Consider the following 19109-nt stretch of genomic DNA (forward strand, 5'->3'; position numbering starts at 1 on the left):
TTGCAAGGTGAGACTCCTGGCCGAGTACTGGCCCAGTCCTTCAAACCTGGCAAACGAACCAATCAACTAAGTTTTTTCTTCTTTCCTCCTTCACTCCCTCTCTGAGATTCCCTTCTTTCTAACTTTTCTCCTTTCTTCTTTACTCTCTACCAGTTTGAAATCTACTTTTGAATCCAACACTTAGAAATCATGTTTCTACTTAGAAATCATGTTTCTAAGCCTAACACGAACTCGCCTCTCATCTCTGTAAGCAGTCCAACCCTGAACAAAACATTTCCCCCATCTTGTGTCAGATCAGCACTGGGTGTGCAGAATGAAACTAGATCTGACCAACCTAGCTCTACCTTACTTAAGTAAGCAGTAAGTTCATCTTCGTGATGCCAAACACCGAATGATGGTATTCATCCTTAAGATAAAAGCATGACTTTTTCTAAGGCACTGGGGCCACTCAATTCTTCTGCCTGCTTTGGCCTGTCCCAGGACTCACACCCTGAAACCTGGTCTCCCTACCATCCATATTGCCACCTTCCAGCCCACTCTCAACAACAAATGATCTTTCTAATAGACACTGGACCGTCGCTGTTCTGCTTAGAGCTTACGGTTTCTAAACTGAGTTCCATGGCACCTGCCCACCTCTAATTCATCTATTGTCCTTCCCTTCTTCAGAATCTCTCCTGTCATTTTGAAATTCCTTTTGTATCTTTGCATGTATGACTCTACCCACCATGAACATGCCAGCTCACCACTTCTTCTGGCTATATTTAGCTTGTCTGATATATTCCAGCCTTTGTTTGCTAGTTTTCTCACCCAACACTTAACAGTGTCCCCACTGTGTCCCCCAACTCCTGCACCTTCTATTTCTCCTGATGGTAGCACATTTACAATTTCCTTATCTATGTCTGTCAGAAGACTATGAGCTCCTCGGACAGGCTTGGCCTCTCGACCGTAGATTTAGACCCTGCCAAATCTAGTACACTGCAAGGACTACAGCCTTTTCCTAGCAATATGGGTGCTGATTTATTCTCATCTCCCATGCCTATGTTTAGGAAGTAGATGCAGAGGTTGAGATGGGGATGCAGGAAGTTTATTAGGGATCCACACCTCTGAAAGAAAGGGGGAAAGCAGGATAGGCAGAAGTCAAAGAGTGATACATGCTTGACAAAGCTTCAAATCCGGCAGGAAGCTCTGGAGTGGGTATAGCCCATCAGAGTTATATCAGACTAAAAAAAGGCAAGGTCTTTATATGCCCTCCTCACTTAGTCCCCAGATGTGGGATGCCCTGGTAAGGGCATGGCCTTTGGCAAGTCTTCACTCTGCAACAAGGCTGACCCTGAAGGAGTTGACAGCTAGAGGCCGTCTGCTGACGGTGGTCCCACAGCCAGGCAGCAGGTCCTTCCCTAAAGGTCTATATGGGCCACTTGTCACAGTGTCTACTAGACTGTCCTTACGAGGGACTGGGTGACAATCGGCATTTCGCTGTCTCAGTTACCCTTAGTAATCACTTTAGGGCTGCCCCTGCCCCGGCCATTGCATTTGGTTAGAACTGAGTATAGAAGATCATTCCTTGGTTATGGGATATTTCCATTGGACCCCATGCCCTGCTGACTAGACACTAGCATTTGTTCCATGAAGTTTTAATGTTTGAGCAATGATATTATTTTTAAAAGTTTACAATAGGAAAAAGTGCTGGATTTAAAGATAAAAAGGACTGAGAGGTCCAGGTACAAGCTACACTGCTTAGAATTTGTGTACTCTTAGGCAAATTACTTAATCTCTGAATTCCATTTCGGTATCTATAAGATTAGAATAATTCTTCATAAGGAATATTAACTGTTATTGTATGCCAAGACATTTAACTTTCTTTCTCTGAGTAGATTTTATTGTTAAATGAATCACATGAATAAAATTTGAAACAAACTCTATTACCTTTCTCATTCCTGCTATTTTTCCTTCCCTTTGGGGACCAATCGGTGATTCTCTCTTCTGTTAACTTATTTAAGTTTGCTAGTGATGTGGGTATTTAGTAAAACAATTTGAATGTTTGACTAAAGGGAAAATTTAGAATGATTCATGAGAGAAATAATTGGTATATTTTTTCCCAATTGCAGACTGTAACAATAAAGAAGCTGATGTGATTTTCCTTTGTGATGGCTCTGACATGGTATCTGATTCAGACTTTGTTACCCTGACAAACTTTTTATCAGACTTAATTGATAATTTTGACATTGAGTCACAAAGAATGAAAATTGGGATGGCTCAGTTTGGGAGCCTCTACAAAGAAATTATTGAGTTGCAAAACTCTCTGAATAAAACCCAGTGGAAGACTCAAATCCAAAGTATCACCAGGAGCAAAGGGCCTCCACAAATCAGCTTTGCCCTTCAGAAAGTGAAATTTATGTTTCATCCATCAGCTGGTGGGAGAAAAAATGCTGGTGTCCCTCAAACTTTGGTTGTGATCACATCTGGGGATCCCCAGGATGATGTGGCAGATGCAGTACAAAAACTGAAAAACCTTGGAATTTGTGTCATGGTTTTGGGCATAGGACATGTTCATAAGGCACAGCTCCTGCCGATAACAGGCAACCCTGAAAAAATAATCACCTTTCAAGACTTCAATAAATTAAAGAATGTGGAAGTGAAAAAAAGAATTGTCCGGGAAATCTGCGAGAGATGCGGGAAAACTGGTAAATGTTCTCTTGCTCTTTGTTTTTATTTAATTACATCTTCCCAGTTCTCCATTTCCCAACATGTCTTGTGGGCTGGCTCTAACCAGAACTTATTTTTAGAATAGAGTGCAGTGAGAATAGACCTGTCTTCTGCTTTCAGGAAATTTGGGATCAGTCAGCCTCCCTCAGAGTCAAGGAAAAGGGTGCAGAAGCTGGAGGAGACCCTGGGGTGTCCTCTGGTCAGCCCTGTCCCCTCACTGCAATGAACTAAGTATGGTCTTCTTAGCACCTGTAATTCAGTCTCCCATTTCTGTCTCTCCACTTCTGGAAGCCCTAGAGTAATGCCTTGCATCTAGTAGAAACTAAGTAAAATAAATGCTTGCTGATGGGAAGTTTCACTATTTTAACTGGATTAAACTATCTTGTAAGGGATTCTATGTACGTGTGTGTGGTCATGACACATGCTTCCTTTTTTTAATGATGACATTCATATAATCCTAACATAGGAAAGATTTGCATTGTCCTTAGGCATGATTTAATTTCCAGAGGTCAGAAACACAAATGGCTGCAGAGGCCAGGTTAGTAATGTGAATGGCCCGTCGGGTGAGAATGTCACTATTCAGCTCGACCTGAGAGTAGCCACATGGGATTTAGGTTCTGCACTCAGGGCTGGGAATCGGGAGAACAGCGCATCAGGAAGCAGCAGTGAATGACATTTTGTGAAATTTGCACAACACGCAGATAGTCCTGACAGCACTTCTATTTCTAGAATTGTTATGACTAAAGCCACGTCTTTCACAGAATATGCTGTCTTTCCAAGCTCTCTAGATCTTTTACTTTCCATTTGGGTGCTCAGCTGGAGGCATATTATAGTGGTAGAGAGAGCCTTGGCCCAGGAATCAGAAAGCTGGAGTTCTAACTCTGGTTATTTGCAGTGACCTCTGTAAATGACCCTCTCCTCACATGTAAAATGAACAAGTGGACAGGGTCAGACAGTGACCAAATGGCAACTTGCATCTGAATTGTGTTTGCCCTTCCAGTGTTGACAACTTGTTAAATTATTTTACAGCTCTTAAAAGCTGGAGATTTCACATTAAAAATATAGATTTCAGGCTTTTCTTTGAAAAATCAGTTGATCTCACAATACTGAGCCTCCTTTCCCGCATGGCTACCGTCAGCTGGAGCTGAACAGTGAACAGATGGGTCGTTGGTCTCCATTCATTTTCTTCACTCTCTGCCCACTTCGTTCATTTGCATTACATTAGCTACTTGGCCTTTGAGTTTGTGACATTTGGAATAAATAATCTCTAAGGACAATTCAAATATTAATTTTATGATTATATGAATCATAATGTGTAATCATTAAAAGAAGAAAAGACACACAAACACATGCATACAGAAAGCCAGCCACTGAGAATGAGACCAAGCCATGACTGGAACTTCAAATAGCTATTCGACCTTGTGTTAGAGAAAACACTGGTATTAGATGTTGACTGAGCAGCCAATATCTTCCTTCTTGGACACTTTTTGGGTATTAGAGAACCCCCTGCCCTGGGCCATGACTATTCTCCTTTTTCTGCCCTATCCACCTTCCTTGCTTCTACCTACTCATTAATCTGGCCTCATTTCCCTTGGTCTCCAGATTGCTTTGTGAACATAGTGGTCGGGTTTGATATTTCAACTCATCAGCCTGGGCAGCTGTTGTTCCACGGCCACCCCCGGCTGGAGTCATACCTCCCAGGCATCTTACAGGACATCACTTCCATCAGAGGAGTGAGCTGTGGAGGAGGTGCGGAGACACACGTGAATGTGGCCTTTAAGGTGAACAATGACCGAGATTTCCCTGCCAAGTTCCAAATCTACCAGGAAACAGTATTTCAGAGCCTGCTGCAAGTCACTGTCAATGGGCCAACTCATCTGAATGCACAGTTCTTGCAGCAGCTGTGGGGCACATTTCAGGCTCCATCTGCATCCCAAGGACAGGTATCCACATCACATCCTGTGTCCCATCTCCGCATGCTTTCTTATGTTTCTCCTTCCCAATTATGTATTTCATTTTCACATTCACCTCTTCTCTGCTTTCTTCTTTCTCTAGGTGTTACTTATCTTTTCAGATGGTCTTGGGAGTGAAAGCATCACAATGCTTGAAAATCAATCAGACATGCTCAGAGAAGTAGGTATGTACAGAGTTGAAAATTTAAATGATGAAGCATGGAATGCGCTGAACAAATCTTTACCCTATTTAGTTGCTCCAGATCTTGGGATCTGTCTGGCCATTTGTAGCAGGTGCTGTAGTGTTGGTGCCTTGCCCACACACTCTTGACCAGCCCTCACTCTCACCCCCAAATGCTACAGATGCTATGGCCAAGTGCTTACAACAGTGACCTTCCACAGACATGAGCCCTTGACTGACCTAACGCTTGGAGGTGGGGACGAGGTTGTACCACATCCCACTTGGGGGAAGAAGAGGGCAATCATTTATAGAGGGTACAAAAACCCAGGGCCAACTCTGATACAATTTATTCTCTCATGAATTATGCTAAGGTGAAGACGTCACTGAGACACACCATCGTTGACCACGTCCCTTTCACTTTGTTCACTCTCTCTCTCTCTCCCTCAGTAAACTACATACACACAAATTCCTCTCTCAAATTCTGTTTCTTGAGAACCTGACCTAAGACATTTTCTATTATTTTTTATTTTTCACATGAAAGATGGCCACATGGATTTTGAAAAGCGTGTCTTGCTGGATATTCCCTGTTCATGTAATAGTTTCAGGCTGAGCCAGAAGCTAAATGCGGAAGTTGAGAGTAATAAGCAGTGACAAGAGGCTCTACTGATTGTCAGATCAGGGTACCTCATTTGAGACTTCCTGGATGTAGGCCCATACTGGCTTCTGGGGTTCTGCTTCCATGGGCAGCCTCCTTAAAGGCCACAAAATTTCCTGCTTTATTGCTGTGCTATGTCACCCTCCCTTTTCATATTCCTTCAACCCCTTCCCACTGATCTTGGGATATGAAATTCCTTAGTATGGCCCATGATACTTTGCAAGATCTGGCCCTGTGCCCCCACTCCAGCTATACCTCTCTCTTCATGCACAATGTAACAGGTATACAGAACCTGATCCATCTTTCCTGCAATGTACCTCACAGCCCCAACCTCCCAGTCCTTGCATATACTCTTCTCTTTTGCCTAGCACTTTTCCCACTCTCAGCTCTGCCACCACTGCCCACCCCCCCCCCGCCCCGTCCCGCTCCCCATCTTCTCTCCACCTTGAACCTCTGGTTCATTTTCTTGACCAACTTCCATTAGTTTTTTTAGGAACAGCTTAGATATCAGTTCTTTGCAGAAACCTTCCATGACCTTCCAAAACTGAGTTAGGAGCTTCTCGTTTAGGCTTTCATAGCACCCTGACATTCCCTCTCAGCACTTGTCACTTCTCAGAGCAAATATCTGATTTCTGTCCACCTCTTCCAGTATACCACACCTCTGCAAAGGGAAGGAGCATGCCTATCCTATTCCTCTTGTATCCCTGGTACAACGATTAGTACATAACAGGCTCCTAATAAGCAAGGATTTGTTTAATGAAGGATGGATAGAGTAAATGAACTAGTGAATGAATTAATAAGTAAGTGAATGAATGAGTGAATAAATGAACTCCTGGGTGTGGCCAAGGTTCAGCCAAGACTGAAATTACCCTGGGCTTTCCTCAGGCTCTCAGGGCCTGGGCTCCCAGGGGTCTTTGGAAATAGAGAGCACTTGAGAAATATCATTAACTCACATTTGGTCAAATTCAGAAAAACTCTGAAGATAAGAAAGGACATTGCCCTTTCTTAAAAATTGCTTTCAAATGCCTAAGAATTGTGTTAAAATTGGTGGTAAGATATTAAACAATTTTCTGTTAGAAGATTTTTAAATACTTTTTCTTGGGAGATTTCATGCTACAGTCAGGAATCAATGAGTAGTGTGTATATTGACAATGTAGGCAAACCTGCTGTTGAATTCTTCATGTGTCAAGAGTACTGCTTCCTCTTATGTTTTCTTCTCCCTTTCTGATTCTTTGAATAATGTTCACTGTGTGGTTTTTCTTTTCTTTTTTGTGAACAATTTCTTTGGTTTTGTATCTGTCATTTTTACTATACAGGACTTGATGCTCTACTGGTAGTGTCCCTAAATCCAACTGCTGCTGATGATTTTTCCAGCTTTGAATTTGGAAAAGGATTTGACTACAGGACTCATCTGACCATTGGAAAGAGAGATCTGGGCAAAACACTATCACAATATCTGGTGAGTTTTTGAACCAAAAAATCTAGTTATCCAAAATGCCATGGGAGCAAAATTGGAATCTTGCTGAATATTTCCAAAGAGTTCCCTTTAGCCCTAAGTTCAGCACATGGACTTTAGTATATAAAAAAGTGTGAAAGACCAGAACACTGCATTTTTGTTTTTGCATGTCCCTTCGTCTTAGTTATTTCACCAAATGAATGCATAGGGAACCAGAAAACCACCAATCCTAATCAAATAAGAAAAGCTACCAACAGTTTATGCTACTGAAATCCCAGGAAACAGGAACCTGTCAACTAGGAACCAACCAGCCTTGTACAAACTTTGTCTGTGGTCAGCTATGTGGCAGGCATCCTTCTTATTAATAGTGGCCATTTCCTCGGAGAGGGTTTGTTGCCAACACAGTTGCTAACCTTGTCCCCTCTCTAAGGTGTTTGGTCAAAAGCACCTCTTATTCTTTGTAGACCCTCAACCAAAGGGAAAGCATGAGCTTATGGGTGGTGGATTATGATTTGTTAGAATACAGTTCATACATACTGAATTTCCTGACAATTGTGCTCACTCAATTCTGCTTTTTCCAGGAAAACATTGCAGAGAGGAAGTGCTGCTGTACATTTTGCAAGTGTCCAGGGACTCCAGGACCTCATGGGACCCAAGGATTACAAGGCTCAAAGGTGTCATTGAGTTGAAGCTATTTTTTACTTAATGGGCCTTGGTTTGGTGTGGGTGGGGCTGAGGATGAGCAGTTAAATCTGCCACCTTCATTTGTTGCTGATATAATTGCCTTGGGCATTTTGTGTGACTTCTGTGGTGTAGGAGCCAGTTCAGAAGGGGTCACTTTTGATACTGCTATTAAGACTACCTCTCTTTTCTCTCCTGTCTCCTTGGTAATATTGTGTCTTGATTTTGAAATGTATACTTTTTACCTGCTTTAGACAGTTTGAAAGGTGACCATTTATATATCTTCTGGAGAGAGGTGTCTGTTCAGTCCTCTGCTCATTTTTAAATTGGGTTGTCTGATTTTTGATGTTGTTGAGTTATATAAATTCTCTGTATATTTTGAATATTAGCCACTTATCAGAGGTATAATTCACAAATATCTTTTCCCATGCAGTTACAAGAACCATATGATTTAACTCATGTGTCAGATCTAAAATAGAAAGCAACAAGTGACCCAGCCAAAAAAAGCTCATTAACACAGGCACCATAATATGGTGATTATCAGAGTGGAAGGGAGGTGGTGGGAAGGATGAAGCAGATAAAGAGGGTCAAATACGTGATGATGGAGACTTGACTTGGGTGGTGAACACACAATGCAATATTCAGATGATGTATCATAGAATGGTATGCTTGAAACTTACATAATCTTGTTAACTAGTGTCACTCCAAGAAATTTAATAAAATTTTAAACGGTGGCAAGAGGTGTTAGAAATAGTGAGGAAAGTTGTACTTCATCAGCAATGGAATGTGATTGAACTGCAAAAAGAATACAGCATTGCAGATTAATAGCCCTTTAAAAAACAAATGATAAAAGATCAATTGTACAACAATAGCATAGATAAATATATCATGGTATTTTCATTCAATGGAATGCTCTAAAGGATTGAAGATGGATGGACAGCAGCTACTCACACATGAATAAATTTTACAAACACAGTAATGGCCAAACAAACAAACAAACAAAAAAATGCAGAAGAATACATATGATATGATTCCATTTATAAAATTTTTGAAAACAGACAAAGTTAACCTGTAGTATCTAGGGATGAATATTTAAATAGTGGAATATTTAAAAAGGCAGAGAAGTAGTCTCATAAAAGACAGGGGTGGTCTCCCTGGGGTGGGGGTGAGAAAGGCTTGTGATTAGGATGGGCACTGTGCCTGGGGACCATCCATGTCCTCTTTCGTGGTCTGCTGGTGGCTACTCAGATGTTTATAATTAAGCTGTACCTTGAAATTGTGTTTACTTCTAGTGCCTTTTCAAATGGGTTTTAAAGGTCACAATGAGAAGAGTCTGGTTTGTTTTATTTTAAGAGATCAATTACAATGCTTGTTCCTGAGTCCAGCATTGTCTACGCTTGTGAAAGGATAATTGACCTTGGACATTTTACTGAGTTATGATATTTTGTTTAGCACAGTTTCCTCGCTCATTATTTCGCTCAGATCAGGATTAGAGTTTTATTCCGAGAGCACAACTCCCCTGGTATACTGAGCAGACAGCTAGGGTCTGTGTTAGAGGAGGAGGAAAGAAAACCTCCGCTGAAATCCTTGCTACAAATAAGCCTTGAGGCAGTTAAACCACACAGGACGGAGGGAGAGATAGTTGCTATTTAAATACAGGTAACCTCCTTGTTAGAAGTGCTTATTCTTCCTTGAGCTCTCAAAAAAGCAGAAGAAAATAAAATGATCTGTTGGGACATGTTATTGATTTGCCTGCTGAAAGAATTGTGGCAGCCACCGGCTGTCTGGGCAGCAAATCAGAGTTGCAGGACTCGCCCTGACACTCCGATTTGCAAGGGGGATTCCAAAGGCCGGTCTCCCCTAGGTATTGGGAGGGCCACCTTTTGCAGAGGCCTCTAGAGGCGGCTGCAAGGACCAAGTCCACCTGCAGAGGTTGTCAGCCTCTCCTCGAACTCACAGCCACAGCTGCAAAAACTACAAACATGGTGGAGGGAAGAATTTACCTAAAATGCCCAATGATTTCACAAGTTCGAATGGATGGAAGATGGCTAAAACTTATTTATTTGCTTTCTCTCCTCCCAGGGTTCTCGAGGTCTGAAAGGCACCAGAGGACACAGGGGAGATGATGGAGATCCTGTAAGTTTTTGTGACTTACCGCCCCCCCCCCACACATGATTCTGTTTTTTATAGAGAGCTTTATTTTCCTATAGGAGAAGTGGTTGTGGGGGGGGTGTGTGTGTGTGTGTGTGTGTGTGTGTGTGTGTGTGTGTGTGTGTGTGTGTGTATTTTGTAGTTTTGGGGAAAATAAGTGGTTGCTTTTCTTTTCTTTTTTCTTGTCTGACTCACAGGCACTTGCTAAACCTATTTCAGGGGAGGGGAGGGAGCAAGCTTACCTATGTGATTCCGGCAGGCTTTTCTCAGTGGTGGGGAGCTGGGTGTGCTCCTCTCTACCCCCATGGAGTTCTTAGTACATGGAAAGGGAAGCAGGCAGAGCACCCCAAAGAGTGGAATCATGGTTACACGGTTCACAGAGATTTTCACATCTCACTCTGGTTTTGACCCTGTGACCAGAATTCTCATTTGGCTCATCAATCAAATATTGAAAATGGATTTAGAGAAACTGAAATCACATGGGTTGCTCCATGGGGAGTGGGAAATGTTCAGGAAGCATCCCGCCTGCATCTCTGACCCCTTAGAATTAAGGCCAGCTCCTCATCTCAGAAGTAAGTTATGATTAAAAGCACAGCCTCCAGAGCAGACAGTCAAGGGCTGACCTAGATATGAAACCTTAACAAGACAATGAATGAACTTCTTGACCTTCTGTCTCCTCATCTGTAAACATTTAGAAAGTCCTCTAAGACTGTAGTTTACAAAATGAACACTTGGAGGAATGCTGTAAACCACCTCCCTGGTACCTACAGAGATGTCCTGGAGCCCACCCAGTTAGCATAGAGGGATTTGAGTGTGGGGACTCATGTCATGCCTGCCACCTGGCCCTGAGCCTGTAGCTGGCTGAGAGTCCAGTCAATGGGAAGCTGGAATGTGTAAGCTCTTCTCAGCAACCTGTGGCCATTGGCCAGGTCTCCTACTTTACTGGGAGTAATCCTCAGAATACAGAAAGCAAAACAGGGGAAAGGAAAATCATTTCTCCTTTTACCAACAAGGAAGGAGAGAATTAAGATCATTGCTAAAAAATTATGTATCCATACAGTAAATCTTTAGCACCTGCTTTGCGCCCAGATTCGAGCCAGGCATAAAGGACACAGAGGTGAAAGAGGCGGTCAGGGATCATGCCCTCCAGGAGACCATTGTTCTTCCTGAGATTCACTTTACTCTAGCTTTGACCTGTATTTAAGTATTTCCTGGCAGAAGCAGGACTGGGGGAAATGTATACATCAGACCCTGAGTATTCTTCCTACGTGGCTGGTCAGACATTTGGGATCTATAATCTGGTGGGCCTTCCTATGAGCCACTGGCTTAGAATAGTGTCACTTCCCATCAGCTGCTTCTATCAACCCCAGTCCCCTGGCATGGGCTTGCTTCTGTACCATAGCCATGCTCACTTTTCCAGGGCAGCACTGAGGTCCTGGACAAGAGGTCAGGGTGGGATGTCTTACCTGTGTGTTTGGATTTCCCAACCCTCGGCTTTGCTGCATGATGAAGCCATAAAGTGGCTGAGCTCATCTGCACCTTGGTGTGATATTGGATCTGAAGCGAAACCCTGAGGTTGACAGGGAAAAAGTTTGAATAGAGGGGAAAAACAGAGTTAAATGAATGAGTTCATAGGAGGATTTGTTTGTGTTAACCTCAGAGTGCCCTTGTGCTCTAGCTTCACTCTGAAGAAGTTAACTGCTGGCAACTTTTAGCAAAAGAATCACTTTGGATATCTCTTTGGGTACCTCCTCTTAGGGAACTCGAGGAGAAACTGGACCCCCAGGAGATAAAGGGATTACGGGATGTCCAGGGCAGCCAGGTCAAAAGGTAAGGCTCAGTTGGAAATGTTATTTTAAATTCTCCACAGTGTCCTTGCCTGCTGTCCTTCATTCCTTTCCCTCCTCCTTTCCTGTCTTTATCTCTCCTCCCTCTTTCTCTCTATCCAAGTACATGCTAGTCTTATCATCTGCAGATTATTTCTATTAGTAATCTCAAGTGGTTTTGAGCAGTAAATTCTTTCTATAACCTCTTTGTGGCTGTAGAGTCAAGGGCAACTAAAGAAATGCACAATCCCTGTCTTGAGGGAGGCAGCCCTCCCTACTTCAACAGCCAAGGATCCACATTCTGTCTCTGATATGTCATTGAGAGATGTTTACTCTTTTACAGGGAGCCAGAGGACTTCCTGGATATAAGGTACTGTACTTTCTTCTCAAATTGCATGTCCTCATGAAAGGTGTCTCCTGATAAGCATGTGGCAGAGATCTCTTTGCCTGATTGCTGCTCCTGGTTGTCTCTCAGGGAGAAAAGGGAGAAGATGGAATTGATGGACTCGATGGGGAAGAGGTAAGCCATTTTCTTTAAGGACCATAAAAATCACCATGAGGTTGATATATATATATATTTTTTTTTAAAGGAGAATTTTATTTTCCTTGCCTTCTTATAGGGCTTTCATGGATTTCCTGGAGAAAAGGGAGAAAAAGGTGATCCAGGATCTGAGGTAACACTTTTTAATATATCAGAGCAGGAGAACTTGGTGATAGAGAGAGTCTTAATTGCTGTGTGTCTGTCCGTGATTATTAGGGGTAAAACTGACAGCTGACTCAGCTACATAATGAAAGCATATTAACACTGAATAGGTGCTGTATTCCAGTTTGGAGCAAGTGGGTAACTGTGATTTCCAAGAATTTCCAGCTAAAAATTTCAAGGCATGCAAAGATCCTCTATGGGCATGCTTTTCAGAAGCCTGAAAAAGAATGCTTTTGCCTGTCAGCAGTTTTCATGTTCTCTTCATTGCATCAGAAAAAAAAAAAAAATGGCAAGAGAAAGAAACAAAATTATTTTGGTGGCCTTGGTATAGCAAATCACAGTGAAACATTTTTTAGTTTTAAATTCACTTCAGTAACATTAATTAATATGTGCCTACTTGGTTCCAAGCAGCTGTTTTTATGTTCTGGTACGTATTATTTATCAAATATTTTTGATTACCTAGGGTGTGACAGGCACTAAGTTAACCAAAATAACCAGAAATGAACCACACTGTCCTTGCCCTCAAGAATTCTACAGTGTAGCTGGGGAGACAGACATATCGACAGCTTACGGCAACCCAGAATGTGATTGGAACCATATTGCAGGCATCTGCATGGGAGTCCAGAGAAGGGTCCTAATCCAGCAGGGTGGCAAAGGAGTTCAGGAAATCTCCTTGGAGGAAATGGTTCCTGAGCTGAAGATGAATAGGGATTAGCAAAACATGGAGGAAGGGCATTCCAGAGGGAACTGCATAAGCAAACTCAAGGAGGCTTGGGGACACTGCAGTTGCTCTGCCTGGTGGGAGTATTGGAGTAGAGGTAGAGGGAGGTCAGGTGTAAGAGGTGGTGGGAAGAAACTGGGAAGGCATTGGTCAGCCATGAGGATGAGTTGAGCTTTTAACCATTAGGAACTTGGGAGTCTTTGACAGATTTTAAGCAGGAGGATCGCAGCTGATTTCCACATTACAACTATTACTTGGCAGTAGTGTGGAGAATGTGTTGGAGATGACATAGAAGCAAAGCAAAGATGAGAGGCAAAGCTGTAAGAATCAAGGTGAGAAGTGAGGAAGCCTTCAAGTAAAGCAATGACCATAAGAACAGAAACAGAACATGTTGAGGACATGGCAGAGCCCCCAGTGAAGTGAGTGCCAAGGGTGCAAAATTTAGGGAAGCCGTCATTATGCACAGAGAGTGCTTTCCTAGATTTTGCACCATAGGTGACTTGCTTATTTTATCCTAGTTCTGGCTTTGGGACATAAGAGTTCCTGGTCTAGGTGACTAGAGGAGAATGAAATTAGGAGTCAGTCCAAATGCTTGTAAAGATCCTGGCATGGGCAAATTCAGTTGGAAAAAAATGAGTTTGAGGTAAGAATGGAACACTCCTGTAGAGGTTTCCAGTTGGTAATTTAATTATAGATGCCAGAAGTTGCTAGACTGGGCGGGATGTCTAATACAGTACCCAGTAGCAATATGTGAGTATTAAATTCAAATTAATTAAAGTGATAAATTCTGCTCTTTGGTTGCACTAGCGACATTTTGTGTGCTCAGTAGCCTCACATGGCTAGCGGCTGCCATATTGGACAGTGCAGATACAGAACATTTCCATCACTGCCAAAAGTTCTGTTGGACACCGCTCTGCTAGACTATGAGGATGTTTCCCATTTCTCATCCTCACCACCAATCATCCCAACCATTGGCTTAAAACTAGACTGGGTTCTGCCAGAGAAGTCTGAGGGCAAAAGACCATGGATCATTTAATCTGACTGTTTTCCTCCCCTCCAAACATACATACAACACTCGACATTTTAATGTCATTATAAAACCCTCCTACAAGCTCACTCAGAAACTCATTTTATTTTTTCAGGGCAGCCCAGGTTCCAGAGGCCCCCCTGGGGAACATGGGGCAAAGGGCTTCCCAGGGGATCCTGTAAGTTACTAGGGCCCAGCTGGCTCTGAATTTCTCATTGTTCTTATTTTCTTTCCCTTGCATCTCTTGCTAATTTGCAGTCAAATGGTTTTTTGGGAGTTGGGAAGGTAGGCTGACCAAGACGTATTTGTTTGGGCAAAATCTGCATCTGATTTAGGCTGATTACATACAAAATTCAGAACTGAGAACTAAAGTTCCATCTTATCCTATGGTATGTTGAAACTTTCAAGTTCTTTTGGAGGGGAAATTCCCATAGTTTCCCTTTTTGGGCTTCTATTCTCACAGATTCCCTTCTTGTAGACCTGATTAGAGGGGAATCTTACTACAGGCTTGAGAGAGTGGCATAAGCATGTTTGGACAAGTGAAACAGTGAAGCTGCCAACCCAGAGAAAGAGAATTTGCCATGGCTTTGGCAGGCGCTCTAATGATTCATCATTTATCACCAAGCCCCCTTCAAACTTGGGGATCTGCTACTTTCATTTTTTCAAAAATCTATGAGTTTCAAACATGGAGGATTTTCTCACATCCCTCATCACTTAATCCAAGTTACCTTAGTACTTGAAAATTGTACCATTTTACAAAAAAAAAAAAAAAAAAAAATCTAATTTTTTTTTATTCTGAAATTCTTTTTAAATCTTCCTCTAGGGTGATCCCGGACAAAACAATAACATCCAAGGACCAAAGGGTTCCAAAGGAGAACAAGGAGGACAAGTAATTTCATCTGTTTTACATGTGTTGATTAATTCTGCTACTGAGCTGAGGCTTTCATAAAGTCTAAATTATTTAGTAAAATATGTAATCCATCTATAACTGAACAAATACTCTTAAGTTCGCATTGAAAAGTGCCTTATGTTTGTAGTAGGTTACACTTCTTTAGGCAAAATTATGATGATTCTAGCAGGTGATATATGGGGAAACTGGGAGTAGCAACGCATGCTGCTGTACTATTTTCCTCTTGACTGGATATATACCCGATAGTGTGAATAGGCAGAAAGATTCTAGTGTGATCCTTTAGTTCTGCTATTTTAATAGTGCTTGAGGTTTTGATGCTGATGCCTTTGTCATTTATTTAGAATCTTTTGCTTTTTGATTTTGAGGAACTGTTGTATTTCTAGGGCAGAACCGGATTGAAAGGGATACAAGGCAATCCTAGTTCCAGAGGAAACAGGGTAAGTATTTTTGTGGACATTTATTTCCCTTCCTTATCACCTGAAGATGCCACAGAGGCATTCAGAATATCTGTTGCTGTAGAGTCAGCTGATCCAGGGCTGATACATTGGCACTATTGACATTTTGGGCCAGATAATTTGTTATGAGGGGCTGTCCTGGCATTAGAGAACATTTCACAGTGTCCCTGGTCTTCGCCCACTTGATGCCAGTAGCATCTCCTCCCCCCAAGCTGTGACATCCAGAAATGTCTGCAGATATTCGTGGTGGATCATGGAGGGTGGGATGGGGGCAAAGTGCCCCTATTTGAGAACTACTGGGACACAATTTGCTTGTCCCTTTCTGCTTCCTGAAAGCTTTTGAATGTCTTTGAAGAGAGTCAATGGCTTTAACACAAAAGCCCTCCCTCCAGCAGCTTAGCATTTTGAGCTGATATAAGAATATAACAAACTGGGTAGATGCTCTCCATATATGGCCAGGGGAAAGAAGAAACACAGGTAAATTCTTCCTGAATGAATCCAAATACTGGCAATTAGTGGCAAACTCAAGATCCTAGTGTAACTTTATACCACGTCATGTGATATCAAGCCTGAAACAATGATATTAGATTTTCCCTTCTTTTTAAGGAACAACCAAGAAACCACTTTCCTCTCTGTGGACTACTAAAGTTAAAGATAATATTCATACCCCTTTATCACATGCTCAGCATGGAGATCATAAAAACGGAATAACATACAATGTCCTAGATATAGCCCTGAATTTTGTTCAAGAGGGAATGGAAAATACTTGGCTTTCTTTTCTATTGCAATCTTGGAATCTTCTCATCACTTTGAAGGCTGTGGTTGACCGTTTTTCTCTCCAGAGAAGATAGCGGATAAGTGTGTTTTAATTTTCTCTTGCCTTTGTTTATCTTGGATCATAGTTCTTGAGGGAAACGAGCTAGAGCAGGATGGGCCAGGCTTCCAGTGCTTCTGGTAGAATTCTTTGGGACTTTTCCCTCTTTTCCATGGAAGAGAAATAAAATTAATCAGAAGAAAGGAGAGAGCAGCGAGATAAGCTAAATGCTATAAATTCAAAAGCTAAATGTGTATTTTTGTTGGTTTAAAAGAAAATACTTTGTTTGAAATCACTTTATAATTGTCACTATCAGGCATTTTTTTTTTCAAGGCTTTATTTATTTATTTTTTATTTTTAAATTTAACTTTATTTTTATTGTTGACACTATTATAGGTTACTTTTTTAAAAAGAGGTGCTCAGTTTGGGGCAGGGGATGACTACTTAGAAGTACCAGCCAGTTCCTCCAAGTCAGCAATTTTCAGCTGGCTTGCCACATGAATTTTTAAAACATGCAATGCTTGACTATTTAGTCAGGGGAAACGACCTCTTTCCCCTTAGACTGTCAAATTAAAAAATGAAAACAGTCAACACAACAATAGCCATCTGGTGTGAATGCTCTGTCTTGAACCATAACTATATAGGTCATATAATAGAGTCACATCTTATTGGACATGTTGCATAATAAAGTTGCATCTGATTGGTTAATTCTTGGTACCAGAAATCCTTATATACAGGTATAGACACTTGATTTTTTAAAAAGTCAGTTTGGAGCAAAAGGGTAGGTAATTACTATTGTTATTATTTTTAAATCAATCAAAGTTATACCTATTTTTTGTCAGATGGGCAAAAAATATGATATACAGGGTCTGGCAGAAGCAATGCCTGCTTGATTGTGGTTGGTAGGGTAATGATATGGTTGTAATAATTTATAGTTTTAAGTTGAACATTTCTCCTAAAATGTCATATAGTGTGCTTGAGTATGATATTCTTATGTTACAGAATCACATGCTTATGATTTTGTAATAAAAGATTTTGTAATAAAAAGAGGGCATTATTTGTGCCAGACGCTGTATTTTTGGTGTTGTGCAGAACTTGAGTAATTAGCTCATGTGTGCCAGGAGATGAGAAAGGCTGAGACTCGCTGTTGCCGGTCACTCCAAGGGCAGGAGTTTCTCCGCTGCCCTCCCTCATCTTCACCCACTTCCCCACCCATCTGTCTCTTCCTTTGTAACCTCTTTTCTCCAGAGTCTGGGCTCCTAACCACCCTGACAAAAGTTTATTGTGCAAATGCTCTGTGCCATGCAGGCTATAAAGGGCAAGGTTGAGCTCAAGACTGCCTGACTTCTAGGGACTTGCCCCTAACCATTGTACCGCATTTTCTGAACACGGAACAAATGCTACCTCGTCCTTCCTTTTTAATGGAGACAGAATTAAGACATCAGGGAAATAGTGGCCTCAGCCTTTCTTTACTGTTTCTTCTTTGCTTTCCTATGTGAAAAGCTCTATTAGTCAGTCACATCAAGGTACAAAGAGCTGACAACTTAACAATGCTGAACTTCTCCCAAAGTGTATTTGCATTTTAAAAGCAAAGAGTACCAAAATAGAACCAGAGGCCAGGAAACAAGGAACAGACTGTGGCAGCCAGAGGGGAGCGGAGAGGGGGATAATTGTAGAAAGAAGGGGAAGGGACTAGTCATAGAATTGTATGAATGGCCCATGGACAAGGGACAACAGTGTGGGGACTGACTGTGGGAGCCGGGGGGGGGGGGGCGGGCCAGGGGAGGATGGACTGGGCAGAGGAGGACAAAGGGGGAAAAGTTGGGACAACCTTAATAGAATAAAAATAAAAAAAACTTGAATGAATACAAAAAAAACGATAAAAGCAAATAGTACCCGAATTAAGGGAAGCAACCTCAATGGGGGAATTCTAATCACCAGCCCACCTAGTGGAGGTGATATTTGGTCAGACAGTTTATTCTCAGGAACTTCAGAAGTTGGTCACCCCTTTGAAATGATAATTTCCATGGCTGCCTTTATGAATGAATGAATGAATGGAAGGATGAATGAAATTTTTAAAAATATTGTTTTGTACCTAAAGTAATCATAGTTATCACAGCACTAAGTAAATTGATGGTTGAGATGTTCCATGGCTCTTTCAAAGAGACAGGGGTGGTAGGTGAAGGAGGTGAGGGTGCAGAACTTGCTGTTACTGTTTAGGAGAAAAGGTGGGAGCTGGGGCCTGAACTGCCATCTCCCAGTGTGGCTGCCCTCTGGAAAAGAGAGGGTGTGGCAAAGACAGCCACTAGGTGGAGAGCATGAACCGGCAATTCGGAATCGCTTCTGGATAAATGCAGACTGATTTCAGCCTCAGATCAGCACGGCTTTTCTCAGATGAACCTGGAGGTGCCACTGAATGACAACAGTGTTGAACAGACCCCATCAGCCATTTCCTCCATGTAGAATCCCACAGGAAGCACTGTATCTAACAAGGTTTTTATTCTCCCCCAAGACACAGTCTGGGGCGTAGGATGGAGGGACGGGTGTGGCACGGGTTGTTTTCACACAGGAAGCCTCTGATTAGCAGACAGTGCTTTCTGGAATGTGCCAGAGAGGAAATGAAGAAGGCAAGTTCCTCAGGATGTCTTGATTCTCCAAATGGCCCCCTGGATAATCATCAGAAGTTTGCAGCAGACTAAAGCTGGGTCTGCAATGGCTGTTAGACTGGTGTGCGATCAATCCCCCAAATGTTAATTCACAATTAAGTGCCTCGTGTGAAAACTCATCTCTGGTAAGTGCCCGAAGGCAGCCATGACTTTGAGCTGCTTCTTACTTATATGTCTATCAGAGAACGAGACAGGCTGATTTTTC

The 19109-nt window shown here is 42.1% G+C and overlaps 1 protein-coding gene across 1 annotated transcript in view; it reads left to right on the plus strand.

The window, feature by feature from the left end:
* COL6A5 (collagen type VI alpha 5 chain) overlaps window positions 1-19109 on the plus strand; it is an 85956-nt gene that overhangs the window by 20268 nt on the left and 46579 nt on the right. The window contains exons 7-19 of the mRNA XM_054595727.1: window positions 2109-2684; window positions 4309-4649; window positions 4762-4843; window positions 6811-6953; window positions 7532-7624; window positions 9714-9767; window positions 11541-11612; window positions 11952-11978; window positions 12084-12128; window positions 12229-12282; window positions 14175-14237; window positions 14883-14948; window positions 15353-15406. Of these exons, the coding sequence (XP_054451702.1) occupies window positions 2109-2684; window positions 4309-4649; window positions 4762-4843; window positions 6811-6953; window positions 7532-7624; window positions 9714-9767; window positions 11541-11612; window positions 11952-11978; window positions 12084-12128; window positions 12229-12282; window positions 14175-14237; window positions 14883-14948; window positions 15353-15406 (1670 nt within the window). The remainder of the gene's footprint in view (window positions 1-2108; window positions 2685-4308; window positions 4650-4761; window positions 4844-6810; window positions 6954-7531; window positions 7625-9713; window positions 9768-11540; window positions 11613-11951; window positions 11979-12083; window positions 12129-12228; window positions 12283-14174; window positions 14238-14882; window positions 14949-15352; window positions 15407-19109) is intronic.

The sequence above is a fragment of the Pteronotus mesoamericanus genome, unplaced genomic scaffold, assembly GCF_021234165.1.
Source record: "Pteronotus mesoamericanus isolate MK-2021 breed Mesoamerican mustached bat unplaced genomic scaffold, CSHL_Meso_final scaffold_54, whole genome shotgun sequence".
In the NCBI taxonomy this organism is placed as follows: domain Eukaryota; kingdom Metazoa; phylum Chordata; class Mammalia; order Chiroptera; family Mormoopidae; genus Pteronotus; species Pteronotus mesoamericanus.